The sequence below is a fragment of the Anopheles nili genome, chromosome 2, assembly GCF_943737925.1.
Source record: "Anopheles nili chromosome 2, idAnoNiliSN_F5_01, whole genome shotgun sequence".
Classification (NCBI taxonomy): Eukaryota; Metazoa; Arthropoda; class Insecta; order Diptera; family Culicidae; genus Anopheles; species Anopheles nili.
In genome coordinates, this window is record NC_071291.1 from 27,252,406 (window position 1) to 27,270,381 (window position 17,976).

At 49.0% G+C, this 17,976-nt stretch overlaps 2 protein-coding genes across 4 annotated transcripts in view; one reads left to right on the plus strand and one right to left on the minus strand.

The window, feature by feature from the left end:
* Positions 1-8,715: 8,715 nt before the first annotated feature.
* LOC128720615 (uncharacterized) lies at positions 8,716-11,239 on the plus strand. The gene is made up of 4 exons (XM_053814297.1): positions 8,716-8,857; positions 8,937-9,776; positions 9,867-10,712; positions 10,899-11,239. The coding sequence occupies exons 1-4, from the start codon at positions 8,716-8,718 to the stop codon at positions 11,237-11,239; spliced, it is 2,169 nt and encodes a 722-aa protein (XP_053670272.1).
* A 1,426-nt stretch (positions 11,240-12,665) lies between these two features.
* The window catches only part of LOC128721813 (glutamate-gated chloride channel), an 84,647-nt gene continuing 79,336 nt past the window's right edge, over positions 12,666-17,976 (minus strand). For 2 of the 3 annotated variants that reach the window (XM_053815606.1, XM_053815605.1), the window contains exon 12: positions 12,666-16,038. In XM_053815606.1, the coding sequence (XP_053671581.1) occupies positions 15,918-16,038 (121 nt within the window). In that variant the 3' untranslated portion in view covers positions 12,666-15,917. Of the gene's footprint in view, positions 16,039-17,402; positions 17,436-17,976 lie in introns of all 3 variants that reach the window. The other variant, XM_053815607.1, reaches the window with a different exon arrangement.

The window sequence follows — 17,976 nt, forward strand, 5'->3', positions numbered from 1 at the left end:
TTTGTAGGTTGCTGTTTAAATTAATTAACAACGCTCAACGTTTGTCCGCAATCCCTGCTGACAGATTGTGAAGGTTTACGAAAACGACCACGAACCGGCTTTTTACGCCGTCTGGCCACTGCAATCTTCAGTGAAACTGGGAAATGTCAGTGAGAAATGAGAAGCCTACTTGGATGGGATGGTCTTGCTGGGCAGCCACTCAATGCACTCGTCCCAATTTCGGACCACGGTAGGTCAACGTACGGCCACAGCAAGAATCCCCAGCCAAGGGCCAAGGGTTCGGTGTGTTCCGGAAAAGCGTGAGGGCACGATTCCGGTACCAGTTCTATATGACCTGGTTTCGAAACCTGGTGTCTGTTGTGCCGCTCAACCGTTGCCGTAAGCCGTCATCAGAATGCGGGTCGTAACATTGTCATAATTTCTCGATCGGTGCCAGCGAAGTCCGCTGAGAATGAGGCGATCTCTACTGCTGGTGTAAGCCGTTTTGGGGACGTTTTACTGCGAGCTGCCACCCGGTTCCAGCTGGAGTGCGACATGCCGGAAAGGGGAGAATTTTTCATATCCCGCTCAGCCAAAAACACAATTTTGGGAACATAATTTTTGGGAAAACTCGGAAACACCAGCCGCGGCGAGTCGCAGCTGGGTTCGCGTGGGAACCACATCACCTGCGAGGTAAAGTGTTATATTTTATTTGAACCGCATTAGCATCTCATGTTAGGCAGATTTTGGCGCGCCTGTGGTGGCCATAAAAGAAAACTGTTCATTGTGACCCGCTTGCACCGCGAAACGTGTTGATAATAAATCTATCATGCCGCAATCTTGCGCAGAACGAGAAAGAACCGGAATAATCAACACGACAAGGTGTTTTACAGCGGCGTACCTCGGTGTGATGGCACGGTGTGAGGAATAACTTGGCACTAACGCCGGATGGATGGTTTTTGACAGCTGTCAAGTAGGGGTTGGGGTTTTTATGTGACAACACTTTTTTTTTTAAATCCCCCTGGATTTGAATTGAAATTCCACGAGATCTTCCCGTTAGTTGCACCCCCTAACAAAAAGTCCGTCCCGTTGCAGGAATGTATAAATCCCCTTGATATCGTAAAGCCCTTAAATGGTTGCTCCGGAACGCATTCAAATGGGGGTCTATTTTCCGTCACATTCCTTCGAAATCGTCCACTCAAACGGCTAAGTAAGGGCTTTCAATTACACGCCTTGATTGAGCGTGGCGCAGATTAGGGCCCGGTGGGATCTGCCAGGGCAAAAGCATCTGGTTTTGATGGGGTAGGATTTTGCGAACCCTCAGCAGCAGCAACAGCAGCAACAACCAGGATCTGGTACGGTCAATCGGAACCAGCCCTTATTGGTGCCTAATAAAGCGATAAACTTTAACCGTCGGAAAATGAAACTGCTCTTCACTGATGGGGAGAGCCGACGGTTGGGCGTGAGAGGAAGTAAGAATGGAAGGCAACAAAAATGACAAAAGAAAAAAGGGAGAAAAGAAAACACACATCGTAGGAAGCCGTGTAAAGTCTACCCATCGCTGGGCATCAAGCCACCTTCGGGAGGGTTTTGTGTGCTCATGAAATATTCATCAGGTTCCCAGCAGGTTCGCAGTACGGCCGTTTTTTAATGCCGGTGTTGGTAAGGGCGCCGGCTAGCAGTGTCCCGGCGCCTCATCACATCCCCACGGTGGCCACGGTGGCCACGGTTTGACCTCATTCTTCACGATCGCATAACCGGACGATACCGGACGTCCCGTTTCCATGGCGCCGGTGAAAAGAAATCGCTTCCTCGCGCTATCGTCAGTTGTTCATGGGTTGATGGGACACTCGCACACCCACACACACACCCTGGTGGTCGACGTGTGAAAACCTGGCGACAGCTTCCGCGCCAACGAACGAGCGCGTGTTGCTCATGTAACATCATTAACCGGCAGCAGGGCCACCGATGTCGCTAATGTGGTAGGTGAAAGGCACGGTTAGGTGGGTTTGGTGGCGCGTGTGAAAGATTGACTCTTTTGCAGCAGCAGTAGCAACAGGTACAATAACTCATCGTGCTTTTTGTGGCGCTCACAAATGAGACTAAACATGTTTCCCTGCTCAAAAGTGTGTACACAACGTGGTTAACAACACGCAACATCTGTTAGTCTCTGCATTTGATCCTTAGGTTGTCGCTTATGTTCTTGCTTTAATTGTGTCCAACTCTCACCGACCGTGTTCCGAGTTATTGATATTTATTTGAGAACGGCCTGGCCGTTTTTGGAAACCGTGTTCCGAGAACGTGCGTCACATTCCCAAGGACGTCCAGCTGCGATAGTGCATCATCTGTTTCGGGCGCATCCGAGCGACCGAATTAATTTTCGCAACAAACACAGCAACCGGTTTTTCGTTGGTGTGTTAATTTCTCTACCCCCCCAAAATGGCTTTCTTTGCCCGTTACCAAGGGCAACCGCCCCTCGTTTTAGTGCCGCGATTGGGATCACTTTTCTCTCGCGTAATTTATTCAAACCACTTCTGTTGGTGGTGCGGTTTGTGGCACATGGGAGCGGATAAATGGCCGCCAGCTGGGAGCTGATAAATTAAATTAAAAAATAGAAAAAGGTAAAAAAAACACACACACGCACACACAAACCCCACAACAACAACAACTACAAATAAACCTCCGGCGATGAAATCCCAAACGGTGGCTGCCCGGTTCGTGGTGCGTCGCCCATTTTAATTAATGATTTTCCGATGTCGCCCTGAGCTCTCGATTTCGAATTCACGCCGGACCATTTTCACTATCGACCGGCTGATAGAGCCATCTCCATATCCGGTCTTTGGGGCCGGTTTCCCGAATGGGGCAGTTCGTTTGAAACCAGTTCGCTGGAAAAGCGAGAACGAGGGAACCCGTGGGGGGTCGTTGGAGGTGAGGGATGGTATGGAACAAAAATAGTCCCCCGCCCATCTCCTGCAGGGGGGTAGATATTCCACCAATTGATCGATTAGATAAATACGCGCGTGTGTTTGTGTGCCGCGACCGATGGTGAGATTTTTTTAATGCCCCTTTTTTTGTAGCCCCCGTTGGAGCACATCGAGGAGTCATTTTTTTCTGTGAGCATTAGGGCGCTTTTTTTTTCGCTTTCCGTTCTCCGCCTCCATCAGTAGGGCTCGAGGGCTCGATCGATCGATTAAGCAGCCACCGGGCGGGCCAGGATTGGGTGGCGATCCTCAAATGGCTGTGCGCCCGTGCTGAGGGATGTTAAATAACGAAGAACGGAAGAGCGAACGAGAGGGGAGAGAGAGAGAGAGAGAGAGAGAGAGAAAAACAAACCCCAAGAAACACGAAAGCGAGAGTGGGGGCTGGTGAAGGAAAATGAGGCTCCCCGGTGGAGGTTTTCACTTTCGTTTCGCCTATCGTAACCTTAACGCAAAGGCGCACCAGGGCCAGGGCCAGACCGTTAGTGTGTGTGTGTGTGTGTGTGTGTGTGAGGGTGCGCTTTTATGGCCATTTTCACGAGGGGCCACACTGCCCCCCCCGAGCCGGAAGCGTCTGCACTTCGCTTCCGCCATCGCGCCTTCGCAGGTGCATAATTGTGGCGAAATGGTGTAATAAATATTGACAGCCCCCGACGAGGGGTGGGCTTAAAAGTGACCGTGATTGACGGCTGCTGGAAAGGCGGTTGGAAAGGTGGCCGGCTGACGAGAAGGGTACCGTTTGGCGCCACATCCGACGATCGTTGAGTGGCGCCAGCAGCAAGTGGAGTCTTTCTTGCTTTAGCTTGCTCCCTTTCGCAGCCCCGCAGGGAATCGCCTTTCGCTCGCTTTTGTCTCGCTCTTTCACACGCACTGCGCATTGGCGATGTGAGGCTGGATATGGTGCGATCGGTGGGCAGGCGCGTGCGAACGATTTTCCGCCCACCGGCCCATCGATCGGTTCGTGATTAAGGAGTCATCTTGACGAGTGGCAGGTCTTGTCTTTTTTTTTGCTCCCTGGCAACGGTGGAAAGTGCGTGCGCGATCGGAAAGGCGGAAGTGATCGGGCCGGTGGAAAGGAAAAGCTTATCGCGCCTGCGTCCATGTTTTTGCGGTGTGCTTTAAAGCACTAATGGGGGGGGTCTTTTGCCATTTGGTTGACGGTTTTAAGATGAAACGTTAGCAATGAAAATGTAATGAATACTTTGATCGATGGCGGCTCAAGCTGGTTGCCGGAAAATGTCATTTTCATGCCGCAAGATTCCATTAGAGAAAAAAAAATACTTAAAAGCATGCTAAAAGAAGCCGTTTAGAGACCTGGTTGAACGTTTGTCATTCGAAAGCTTTTAAAGAGAGTCCCCGCAAACCGCCAAAGAAGCGTGTTGTAGAGCATTTCCATGCATTGGCAGTAAAGCTGCTTCATTTAATCACGCTTTACCGCAGATTAAAGGCCACCTCAAGGCTTTCCCAGGGCGCTTTTCAGCTTCCTCACACAAAGCTACCATCCCTGCCTTCCAGGCACGACACGCCAGTTAAACTAATTGAAAACTGATCCCCACACACCGGCCAAACAGCCCTTCCCAGCGAGCTAAAGCGGGTTTCGTTACAACATAATTCCGTACCGAATCCTCGCACACTAATCGATCGCATCTGCCACCGGCCATCGACGGAACCCTGCGCAGGGCGTTGACGAAGCGAACCCGGAGGTTGATGATCCGCTGTTGGCCATGCCCTCTCCCTCCCCCTCCACCCCCCCCCCCCACACACGTCCTTCCTCTTCGTCTCCTTGCCACGTGTGTGTGCGCGCACAATCAACCTCACCGAGTGTGCCGATTACGAAGGCCGGTGTTCCGGCACGTTGCTCTCGATGGTGCGCTTTTCTTTCCACTTTTCCACCCAGCTGCACCCTGCGCGGTTCTTCCCCTTGCCCAAATGAAATGAAAGGAGAGAGAGAGAGAGAGAAGGAAAAAAAAACGTCATGCTACATAATTCCGTACCGTATCATTATCAGTGCCGTTTCGTATCTCGGTGGTTGAGTTGTGCAATCGTACGGCCACGGATTGTTCCATGTGGTATCATTATAGCGAGGTGGGTGGGTGGGTGGGTGGCGTATGGGTTGCTGCCGAATTGAAAGGGAAATGAAATGTGGCTTCTGCGGAGCGCCACGTGTAATGGGATGGCGGTGGAGCTGATTACGGTCGCCGTGGACTAATGGCCGAAAGGAGAGAAAAAAAAAAGGCAACAAAGTCCTCCGCCCTGGCGCTGGTGAGGTGTTTTGGGGGGCGTTTGGCGAAATGCACCCCCTGCCCCCGTCCCACCAAAAAACCACCCTCATTGTTCCATTCAACGAAACAGTAAAAGGCCTCGCCTAGGGTGATGAGGGTAAGAGAGAGAGAGGCTGGTCATGGGGGAAGGGCATCGCAAGAAAATGATAAACGGCGAAACAATGCGCATGTTTTGTTTGTTTTCCTTGGCCGGAGTGGCCGGATGTAAGTGGCGAGCGGGGGGAAGCAGGTGAGCGAGCGAGCGAGAGGCACGGGTAAAAGCTGCCTTAAAAGCAAATGTAAATATGCAAATGCAAGCTAGCGAAATGGAACGAGACGGAGACCCCGGGGTTCGAGCCAGTGTGCGAGAGAGAAAGAGAGAGAACGCCACGGAACAATAACAATTGCAAAATTGGTCCCGCGCCCGCGAAGAAACCACGGAAAGCGATATTACCGAGGGACCTGAGGGCCTGGGTTGAGCACGGCGGGGTGAGAGGGAGTAAGCGATGTAAATATTGCACAAAGCCGAACGAAAGTGAAGCTGGGAAAATGACTCACGCAGTCGCGTTTGTCGCGAAGTCAAACGTGCGCACGAACCACGTGTCGCGTGTCACGCAAGCGTTGATCGCGTGTTTGCGCAAGCGCAACCCATTTTATTGTGTCGGTGTGATTTGTTTGCGTTTGCTTTCGGAAGTGTGATTCGAGACAGGGAGATATAGAGAGATAGAGATAGATCGAGCAGGTTGAGTTAAACGTCCTGTCATGTCCTCTTTCGAATATCCTCGTTTCGAGGAATACATGTTAAGAATATTGACAGACAGGTCTTCGCCAGCACCGACTTCAAAGATGATCGCCATGACCTATTTAATGCTTTTTTGCATCCAAAGCGCTGCTTTCTTCGGACTGAAACCTGTCCCAAATGTGAAAGATGCCAGTCATTCCTAAATCACGGACGGAATGACGACTCGGGTCGGTTCCATTCTGGGTGCCTTTCCTGGATATATATAGCGCGAGAGGATGTAAATGGCTAGCCTTTAGTGTTGTCCGAAAATAGAATGAACGTTGGGGCACGTGTGGGCATAAGCTGGCATTTCTTCCCGTTTAAGGGGCATGCATTCTTTCAACCCTGTGTTTAATTTGAGCCATAAAGCTTTCAGGAACAGCCGAGCGCGTGCTATTTTCCATTGCCTTGGGCCCTAAATAAGCTTTACTTTTGATTTCTTCTTCCGCGGTGTGCGTCACGAATGATGATTTAGTTGAACGGTTCAAATTCTACGGCATGGAACTAATATTACGCCCAAGTGTGTTAAAATTCGAAAATAAATTGCAAAATAAAAGGATCTCATATTACCTTGTGGGCTGAGCGACAATAACGAGGAAAAAGCATACATCAGAATGTACAAAAAAAAGCGCTAAACTTATTGCCATCTCCACGAAAACCATATAAAGCTGCTAATTCCATAGCTGCTTCTGATCATAAAGAGGTCACTGACCTAATGCGGAACGGGGTGCCACATCAATCACTCTCGATTTTTCCTCGCATTTCCCTAACCATTCTGACACTTCCTAGGCTGGCTTTTTTTTCTCTCTCTCTCTCTTTTAACAATTCTAATCGCTTGGATGCTGCATCGTGCTAACCTGACACACTCGGAACCGGTTTGTGGCTGATGACCTAACGGAAGTTTTGAATCGGATGCGAGCGCACGAGAGTTTTCGGGAGCTCAGCGTCAGCTTCTGCTGATGCACTGAAGCCCGTGGAATGCGTGCTTCAGGTTGAAACAAATTCGATTCCCTTTTCTCTCCATCGAGCCGTAATTCATTACCGTTGCTAATGATAACTCCGGCGCGATGGCAGGTTTTTCTGTCGCGATGTTTTTTTTTTCTCCTAATTTTCCGCATCCACCCGAATCGATTACGTTGGGCTGACGGGCGTAATCTTTGCCCCCCCCCCCCCCCTAAAGGGGGTAAAGTAAGAGAATCTCTCTCTCTCTCTTTCTGCTCCATGGAGGTGCGTTTGATCGTTAGACTGACGGTACCACGACCTCGGTTGCATTGGCTTGAACTTCGAAACACTGAATCGAAACCCCCAGCGGGCCACGGATCGGGGATAAATGGCGGTCTGGTGTGGGCCACAATTCGGTTGCATCCGCCGTGGTTTGGTGAAAAACATGCCGTGGAAGAAACAATACAAATGAATCCCTATCTGGCGGACTGCGGACGCAAAAGCCGCTCCCAACGAGACCGCGAAGCGAAACGAAATCCGTAACGCAGCCACGGAACCGAATTCGAGCACAAAATGAATCATAATTCACTTTCACTCCGCTTCGGGTCGGCGTGTGGGGGGGTTTCGGGCGCGTCATTTGACGTTTGTTTGCTGTGGTTTTTTTGCCCCCTCTCCTCCCACCTTCCGACCAGCTGTCATACACCACCACCACCACCCACTCAATGAGCCCCCATTCGAATGCAAACCGTCGATGTCAGGTTCAAGTTGACTGGGTACTGAGTTTAGTTGTCTTTTGGAGCGCCTTCGAAAGGACGCACTCGTCAGGAACGCGAGCTCGGATCCTTGATCATGCGCAACAGAATCTCCCTTCTGCGTCCTTGGAGCACATAATGTCCTGGGCCACCTTTAAGAGAAGCTTCTCTGATGGTTTTTCTCGGCCCCTGCGGAACATTCCGCACAGTTCGTTTGCGCTTTCCCAGCTCGTTCGGTGTTGCTGCTTTCTCCGGGTCGCAACAACCCGTACCTAGTACGCGGGGATTAGGGCGGAATATAATAATAGCCTTTTACACGTTGATCCGCCTGAGCAACGCGTCATGTTTGCGTTGGCTTCCGCGGGACCACGCGGCACCAATAAAACAGCGCCCTTTTGCGTGCCCTTCCGGCAGTGGGTTTTTTTTGCGCGTGCGATGTTGCAATTTTTCAGCGATATCGCTCGGAACGACTCCGACCTGCCTGTTCACGGGCGTGTTGGCACATTGCACGCATGGTGAGCGAAAGCGCTACGAGGTTCGAGTTTTTCACGCTCACGCATTAAGCACATTTCCGCGTTTCTTTCGCGTGTAGGATACGCGCACGGTGACATGCTGGCGTGAGTGATGTAATGCGTACCGGGTGATGTACGTACGAGAGCACGGCCTACTTGACAGGCACGTTTTAGTTGAAGTTGTCTGTTTTGAAGGTCCACCATTGGGCACGCATTGAGCTTTGTTTCTGAATGTCAATCGAACGTAATGGAAATGTAGATATGGATTACACGTAACTAGCCGGATGCCGAAGTCGACCTTCCGATTGCTATTGAGGGTTGTTATTACGTGCACGGTAGACAGGGAATTACGCAAGAAAGGACATCAGTTTCCTGCCCACAAAGCCTGACATCACCCCTCTGGGTATCAAGGAATGTAATCTCTAGAGAATCAATTTTTGTCGGGGAAGAATGTGTGGCCGAAATTCGTGGACCGGGATTACCCAGGGCAATCGGCATCTTTACCAACGAATGTTCATCCTTTCTGTTTATTTTCCACCCATTACAGTGTTGCTAGTGGTGGCGTTGCTCCTATCGTATGCCCTCGTGTCGAGGGCGGATTCTTCGGGAAGCGAACGTAGATCACCCGCCTTGATCGATTCCGGCGTGCGAGGTACGTGAGCTTTTTTTCTGTCCTTTAGGTGTGCGTGCCGTTGCCATTGTCTTACCATTTCTATCGTTCACCCTGGCAGCTGGGTCACGGTTACCGGTTGTTCCGACGGTGGCACCCAAGGTGACCAAGCTACGTCCGGTTGGGAAGCAGCGCCCGGCCGAGGAAGAGGACGACGACGATGACGACGATGATGATGATGATGATGATGAGGATTACTTTGACTTCGGGCTGGACGACGATGATGACGATGATGATGAGGACGAAGACGACGAGGAGGAAGCAGAGGAGGAGCTGGAGCAAGAACCACCTACACCCGTAAAACCGACGATTGAGACGAGCACGGTGCGAGCTCGATTGCTCTCGGATGCAGCCTTCAACAAGCTGTCTGAGACGCTGGGTGCGCTTAATACGGTCGGACGGTACATCGTGAACATCACCAAGGGTCAGGAGGCGAGTGCCATCACTCAGGTTGACCCCGGGACGAAGGAAACCGTCCCGGAAGCGCTGCTGACGCTCACAAAAACGATGCTTGGTCAGAACATTACCAAATCGATTGAACCACTGATCAAGCGCGTTGGTGCAGGTGATCAGAACACCTCCATTTCCGTAGCTCCACCGGTGGGTGGTGTGTCCTTGAGTTCCACTCCAGGACCAGCCCTTGTGACGTCGCCATCGATCTTGATTGGGGACGTCGAATCGCAGGTCGTAGCTCAACGGAAGGAAGACAACGAGCTCACGCTTGCGGGGGTCTCGAACGGGTCGGCTGATGGGCCGGGCGCGGGTGGAGCCGTGTCTGAGCAGAAGAAGAAGAAGAAAAAGAAGAAGAAGAACAAGGTGAAGCGAAAGGATCCGGCCCACCAGGAGACACGTCTAACGACGACGACGACAACAACCCGACGACCGGAACCAGCCCCTAGCAGTAAGTAATGACACCCACGTGGGAAGAAGCGTTGACTTCAGCGTGTCATTGGTTTTTTTTTTGCTCTTTTTTCTTCTTGATCCTTGACAGATAAAATCGTCGAGTCGACGAAGGACGTCGAGAATCGTTGCCGCACACCGGACGGACGACCTGGTAGATGTGAGGATCTCAGTACCTGCCCAGGACTTCTGCTGGACCTGAGCCATCTGCGTGAGTCACTGTGCTTCAAAAGCCTGTTCGTGCCCGGAGTATGTTGTCCTATTAGCACGTCCACGAGCAGCAGTACGGTGTTAACGACTACACGGCCACGACCACCACCAACACTACAGTCGGTTTCGAGTCTGGTCCTGAGTCCGGTCGTGAAACCCACCACCACGACCACAACAACGACAGTCGCTCCAAGCAAACGACCTCTAGTTCCGGTTTACACGGTGGGCCCGGCCGAATCGGAAGGTGTCCTGTCGGCGACCCTCAAGCCGATCGACAACATTGTCGATCCGGATGACTGCGGTCAGCAGGAGTACTCTTCAGGGCGGATTGTGGGTGGTATTGAGGCACCCACCGGTCAGTGGCCCTGGATGGCGGCCATCTTCCTGCACGGCACGAAACGCACCGAATTCTGGTGTGGTGGATCGCTGATCGGCACGCGGTACATCCTGACAGCGGCTCACTGCACGAGGGATTCCCGGCAACGTCCGTTCGCAGCTCGTCAGTTCACGGTTCGGTTGGGTGACATCGATCTGTCTACGGATGGGGAACCTTCGGCACCGGTCACGTACAAGGTGACGGAGGTGCGTGCCCATCCGCGGTTCTCGCGGGTTGGGTTTTACAACGACATAGCGCTGCTTGTGCTTGACAAGCCGGTCCGGAAGTCGAAGTACGTCATACCGGTGTGCCTGCCGGGGCCGAATTTGCCTTCGAAGGATCGGCTAGCAGGTGAGTGTGTGTGAGTGGATGTTATTCCTATCGCAGGGATCTGAGAGATCTTTGGAGGGATCTTGGAAGAGATGTTTGGAGAGATCTTCAATGAAATTTTCGCTTAAATAAGATCTTAGAAAAGATGATCAGAGCGAATAATAGAGGCGTTGGCTGACCAGTTGTTCTCTTTTGTTCTTCTCGTAGGTCGTCGGGCTACAGTCGTTGGCTGGGGCACGACTTATTACGGTGGAAAGGAGTCAACGAAGCAGCAACAGGCGACACTACCGGTTTGGCGTAACGAGGACTGCAACCGGGCGTACTTCCAGCCCATCACGGACAACTTCGTGTGCGCCGGGTTCTCTGAGGGTGGCGTCGATGCCTGCCAGGGTGATTCGGGCGGTCCGCTCATGATGCTGGTTGAAGCCCGCTGGACCCAGCTAGGGGTCGTGTCGTTCGGCAACAAGTGCGGAGAACCGGGATATCCTGGAGTTTACACCCGCATTAGCGAGTACATGGAGTGGATACGCGAGAACACGAAGAAATGAGACCTGGGTGACAAATAGCAATCGAAAGGAAGGGAACCGACCAGCAGCAGAGTAGAAAACGTCCAGAGTCGCAGTGTCCCGCAGCTACAGTGACCGTCAACTAAGTTGATAGCCCCGTAGTGATCGGACTGAGTGATGTTTCGGACTTTAAGTTTCTCGCCTCCGTCCCAGAGAAAAATGCCCGCAATGGGCTGCATTTTTGTTTTCTTCTTCGTTTTTTGTATATAATTTATTTCTGCTTATCCTTTTCCGACACTATCCAAATTGTCGCGTTCCGCGTTCGGTAATCAATTAGTGTTAGTTTTATCCTAATTTATGAACTAACTTATACGAGCCTATGCATCGCTTGCAGAGCGCCTTTCCTGATCGTGTCTAATTGATAACGATGATGGAACGAGCGGTAGCAATCATAAGGACGATGAATAGTAGCAATACAGTGATCAACAATTACGAAAAGGGAACCATCGTCCGATGGGTTTATCGGTCCGGAGTTGGTTTAAAACGAAAAGAAAAGGATTAAAGGAGCTAACACGAACGGAGTAGGGTGAAAATTGACCAACAGCAGAGGCAATTTTCCTCTCGCTCGCTCGATCTGCCGATCCGCAGTAGGCGTGGATGAAATATTTCAACGAAAAATAAAGTTCAAACGCAACGTTTGCAACGTAGATTTAAACGTAACTCGCTCATTTCTTTATGCTTTTTTTACATGTACTTTCCATGTTAAATGTTTTCTCGTTTTCTTTCGCTAGAAAACAACTCGCTCTCATCGTTCCTGCAGATTTCCCATCCGTATCTATCGCGTAGCCCTCATGGGGCGGTTTCTCTGTTCGAGTTTAGTGAAATGATCCGAACTACGAACCAACCAAACGAAAAACCTTCGATTTCATTTTCCCTAGCACTGCTGCCGTTGCATTTCCACGCAAAGAGTCGTGCGGTTTTAGGGGAGGACTACTCTTATCGATAGACATAATATCAGAGCCTCTGCGGGCGGATGTGGAGCGTCTCACAGGCGTGCAGGTGGCAGAATAATGGTTGTTTTTTTTTGGTTTTTTGTTTTGTTTGCTTTCTCTGTGGGTTTCTTTCGAGACTTTGCCTGGGAGCCGAGAGCTGCAATCGGCAGACTGTAACATGAAAAACGTTCAAAGATTCGACACTAGTATTTTACACAGTTACATTACGGTAGCTACACTTTCTCCTGGCGCTGATAATCCTTCCCTAAACTTCGGTAACGTGGATTACGGTGTAAGTGTGAGTGTTTTGTTTTCTCATTAGAATTTTCCGACATGATGTGTATGTGAGTGTGGCTCAGTGTGTGTTAGTGGGTGTCTATAATTAGTTGATTCTAGCGATGGACAACATCTTGCTTGATGGTATTTCAGTTATTCTGCATATCCTGCAGCACGCGTTGGGATAGGACGCAGATAGCTTGCGACCGCCAATGGCAAAACCATGGAAGATGCCAATTTATTTGCTACATTGAGTTTCGGCAACACTCCTCTGTTCACCGAACCATACGAATAACATGTCTGTTAAAATCTTTTTTATGCACAGCACCACAGTTACAGTTTTTACTTCAACTTATTCATCTCCAGTACGCTTAACATCAGCCTAACGTAGGAAAATCTACAGTTCTTGCTTATAGACAGATTGATTTACACATTTGCGCGTATTTATGTAGTGGTTTGCAACCGTTTCTCTTACGCCCGTTCGGTTTTCTCCGCTGATTGTTGTTTTTCATTCCAGTCACCGGTGCGTATTCGTATTCTGACTCAGAGATTCGTGCATTTCGTTTTGCTATCATAAGTTTGGTTTGAAATGAGAATTTAACGGCTAACCAAGCCTTCCGCATCGCGAGCGCTAGGAACAAATGTCTAAGCATTGTTTCTGGTTATCCTTCGGTAGAAAAGAAACATCGTAAACATTACGAAACAAACCCCTCAAACGTGGCGAATTATCATAGATCCTAGGTAAATTTCAAGCGTCGATTGCAACGAATAAAACGATCTCATGAAATGTTTCACCTACGAAATGGAAATATTTCCTCGCGGCGAGCACGGAACCTTACAACGGGTTCCGTTTGCCATGCTGGAAATATTTCAAAACCCGAATTCGAACGAACGCCTTTCGCAATTATGACACAAATCTAACGGACGTTGAAACTGGGTAGATACATCATTGATCTTCCAACCGATCCTCCAGGTCACCTTGGCATCGAAAAGAGACACTGGCCGGCGTACTTTGGGGCGCGGTAGTCTTTGTTTGTTTTTCTTGTTATTTTTTTGTTCACCCTAGAGTTTTGATCTAGAAAATACGTTAAAATTTCATATAAAAAACGTGCAACCACATAACGCAGCTCTTTCTCTCTCTTTCTTTTTCTTGTTATCTTCTCCTGTTCGATCGACTGGGATATTTAACTATGCTTTTTTTAACATTAGTTTGTTTTTTTTCTTTGTGTTGCTGTTGTTGTTTACTTGTGTACTTACTTTGAAAAACACTACAGAGAACAGTTTTCATTTTGATTCGGTAAAGTGTTGTTGTTTTTCTTTGCTTCTTCTAACGTTTTGCTTTACATACCGCTTTCAGTTTCTTCTACTGATGAGCTTATCATCATAGCTAGCCTTTCGGTTCGATTCTTTCCTCCCTATTTTTCGATTCGATTCATTTATGCTTTGTGGTTTATCTAATCTTTCTTTCTTACTTTTTTCTTTCTCTCTTTCATCTCTAACATGCATATCGCACACAGCACAATAAAGTAGTACTACCATTTATAACATCTAAAATAATCTTCGTTCGATTTCTTTGACATGTCTTTCGCTTATCGTATTAAAGTTTATGCGTTTTGTTGCTTCAATGTAAGAGCATGTTTGAGTGTGTTTGACTTATCCGTGTTGGTGACTGTGTGTATGTGTGAGAGAGATTTTGTAATTCGTAGAATTTGCCATTAATTTTCTGTCCTTATGTTACACGAGATGCAGCGTCGTCATTTATAATCTGTTAGCAGTATTGCTAGATGCGAAATGGTTTGCCACCGCATCTGCAATAGCTATGACCCTGTAATTTTTTTTAGAGTTTTTCATCTCTACGCTGCGGCTTTTTCTCCTGCCTGCCGCACCGTCAGCTCACAACGTTCTTTTACGCCTAGTTGGGTTATATTTAAGAAAATAGCGAACTATTTATGTCCTGCACGAGAATAGTTTGTGTTAATACGATTGATTTGCATGTGTGTGAATGCGTGTTCGTGGGTTGATGTGTGACATATGTGTGTTTTTGCTTTACGAGCTACTGCAGTATACGGTGTGTGCGTTTGTATTTGCTTCGAATGTTTGCTCATGACATAGCCTAGGGAAAGCTAGGTTTCCGAATTCTAATTTTGTGCACATACTCACGGTTGTTTAAATTTTCTTCTTTTGGTTGATTTTTGGTTTACTTTGTGCAAAATTTTAGCAATAACATAATAACAAAAAAATCACCGAAAAAGTACCCATCTCCGCACCGATTGCGAGTGGAGGTCCATCTGCTTTTGACTTAGGTTTTAAGCTTTATATATGTTCAAGGACCGAAAATTCAGCTAGAAAAGAGAGCAACGTCTCACAGTAGAACATAGCTCAACGAAATCCCCTCATTTGATTTTGAACCTTCTTTTTTCCCCGTCGCGTACCTGCGTGTTGCTGTTGGATCAACAGGATCTCTAATGGCGAATGAGAACGCGAGAGCATGCCACGTGCGGGCGAAGGAAGCCCCAACGAATCCTTGAGCCGAAGATGTCGTAGCTTAACATGCTATCGATGGGTGTGTGTATGTGTGTTTTGTAAATTTGTGTATGTGTGTCCCGGTCCGATATTCACAACCGCAAAATGTTTACAACTATGGCACTCGCTAGAGCTCTAGTGAGACAGGGACGTGGTGAGCTATGAGCGGTGTAAAAAAGGGGCTCGGCTACTTCCTTCACCCGCAAAGCGTCAACACAAACGGCAACGAGAGAATGCAGGCTCAAGCACGGCTCATTCCAGGCCTGGGCAACGGAACGCGGGAGCACTAGCTCAGCTAAAGGCACTGACGTCCCAGCTAGCGTAGAAACCTAGTCGGCCGGTAGGAAACGGAGGCGGCCATTGCTGATGAGCGGATCGTACATGACTTTGGCGAAACGAAAAAGCGCGAAAATTTCGCGTTGTCAGACGTGGGCCGTGGTTTAGTGTAGAAATTGTGAAAGTGGCAGAGATTGAAGTCCTTCTGAGGGTGATGACGCGACTCGTCCAGTACCGCCAGTAACTCTGGAACTAACCTACACATAGGCGTCTCCCGTTTGAGTCGCGTTCCTTCGGGTTGTTATTAAGTTGGTTATTTTTCTTGTGGTTCTTGCTGATGCAGGTTCTTGAGTATGTACGTGAGTACGAGTGTATTTGTATGCGTGTGTGGGTGTGTGTACTTAATCCTTTTTTTTGCCTCTTGACCCAACGCGAGCCAGAAGTTTGGCCTAGCGATCGCCACAACTGCTGGTTTGCCACGGATTTCTGGAATCGAGCACCTGCTGTCCGTGACCGTAGATAACACTGATTTTTCTGCGGCTTCTTCGCAACCGTGCAGCGCTCTATCGCTAAACGCCTATTACTGGTAATATTTATGTGTTTGCTGGCGTTTGTTGGCGGTGGCGTGCAGACGTCCGTTGTCCCGCTGGCGTTTAGTCCTCCTCCTCTTCGCGGAAGAGATAGGTGCTCCAGTAGACCAGGTTGAACAGGGCGAACACGAGCGGGAACGTTATCCGGGAGATGACGTCGATGCGCTTCGAGCGGGAGCATTGCCTGCGTTGTTGTGGACACCCCAGAATGCGTGAAAAAGGGCCAAAAAGATAGAGAGAGAGAGAGAGAAAACCAGGTATTAGAGACTCTGCTTCTGGAACCTGCAAGGATACCGCGAGCTACGTGACGCTGGCGATCGACCGAACTAAGTGCGGACTAAGATCGATCGTCGACGCCACAACGAACGTATGCAGACAAGACAAGAGGTTGAGTAGCTAGAGATATATGTCTGAGCTATTGAATGGATGGATGAAGTTAATTCGGTACATTCCAAACTAAAAACCAATAACAAATAAAACTAAGAGAGCGGTAAGATAAACAGAGCGATGGATTAGAGAAAGAGAAAGCGGTACGATCCTGCCGTGGTTCGCAATGACAGGCAACCAGGACCCGGCAAATGGCTAGGATTCTAAGGTCCGAAGTACGGAAGATCAAAATTAGAGCGCATTGAACGAAACGAAAATGAACGCGTGTGCTGGTGTGTTGGTGTCGGTGTGCGTGTCAGGGTTGTACGGTTACTCGGTGGTCCTTGATCTTGACGTCTGATATCCAGGACGTCCGCAGTTGAACCGAAACGTCAAACGGTTCGTACGGTGAGCAGCTTTGTTGAGCGTGAAGGCGTGTTGGTATGACAAGATGGCGCATAAAAGTCGCAGAAATGGACAAAATCAAGCCGCGATACCGTACAGCTCGAGTACGGGGAGATGTCGCGGTGAGACCGTGAAAGATGGGATGATTATTTACAGCCGTGACACGGAAGCTGGCTGATCGCGCGTATGATTCTAGCATGAGTGCACTTCGGGAGGGGACGATAAAAATAAACGCAATCTCTACAGTTGGCTAAGGTCTTTTTGTAATTCGCAATTCGAGCCCAACTTCACCAAGGGCCAACTATAGCTAGGAAAGCGATTGCAAGGTTCTAAAGTACTGCCTGCTTCTGGCAGCACTTGTACCGCTTGTACTGCGCAATCGGTGCAATGGATGCTCTATGGATGGTTCAGCTAGTGAGGCAAATGGCGGCCAGGAACGACTACTGACTGGGTTTCGATGGTTGGCTGGGTATTAGGTTCTTGGTAGGTTCTTTAGAGTGACGACTCCTGGCGTATCGGGAAATCGGCGAATGAATGATGCGGAGCAATACGGCCCCTACGGGAGGATGATGGTAGAACAACTCTAATCATAAGGAGCATTAACATAACACGTGCCATTCGCTAGCGATCGTAATAGAAGGAGAGAAAGAGAAGACAGAGGTCGAAACGAAAGCGTTTAACAATAGAAAAACAAAGTAACGCAAGAAAGCAAAAAAACGGGTTTGCAACTGTGGCGGAAGCATTCCAAAATAGTGGTTAGTAGAAAACGGTAATTACCCTCGTCCCAGACATGGCACGTTTTTGAAGGGGCTTTTGTGGTGAGCCGGGGGGAGGCGGTCGTGGAGAATGGGGTGTGGAAGGAGGAGAAGTGTATTCGATTAATTGTTAGTGAGTACGCGGTTTCCTTTATTGTTCGTTTTGTGCTTATTTTGACAGCAATTTGTAGCGATCAAAGTTTTCGTCAACCGGAAAAATAAGCATACGGAAAATAATACACATTTTGGTAGGATAGAGTGACTGCGAATCGATCGCTAACCGGTCTCGATGGCGACAACCTGCGAAGCTAGGACGCGTAAAGTTTAGTGTCTGACACTTGGTTTTGTGAGTTTCGATCCTCAGGTCTTCGAATTTGATCACCTCTTACGTCTAACTAGAGACATGGTTTGAGTTTCACTGATTAAAGCCATGGGGTTCGAAGGAAGTCCAATAGAACGCGACAGTTGCGGGATTTTGCTGATCGATTACATGGCAACAGTTTAAAAGGACGTTTTCATACGAAATCCGACATAGTCCTTATAGGTTGCAAGAAGCAGGACACGCTCTGGCTGTGGTGTACCCGGTGATCGGTGTT

Coding starts and splice junctions, on each gene's coding strand:
- LOC128720615 (XM_053814297.1), top strand. CDS start 8,716: ATGTTCATCCTTTCTGTTTATTTTCCACCCATTACAGTGTTGCTAGTG. Junction 8,858..8,936: donor GATCGATTCCGGCGTGCGAG/GTACGTGAGCTT, acceptor TCACCCTGGCAG/CTGGGTCACGGTTACCGGTT. Junction 10,713..10,898: donor TTCGAAGGATCGGCTAGCAG/GTGAGTGTGTGT, acceptor TTCTTCTCGTAG/GTCGTCGGGCTACAGTCGTT.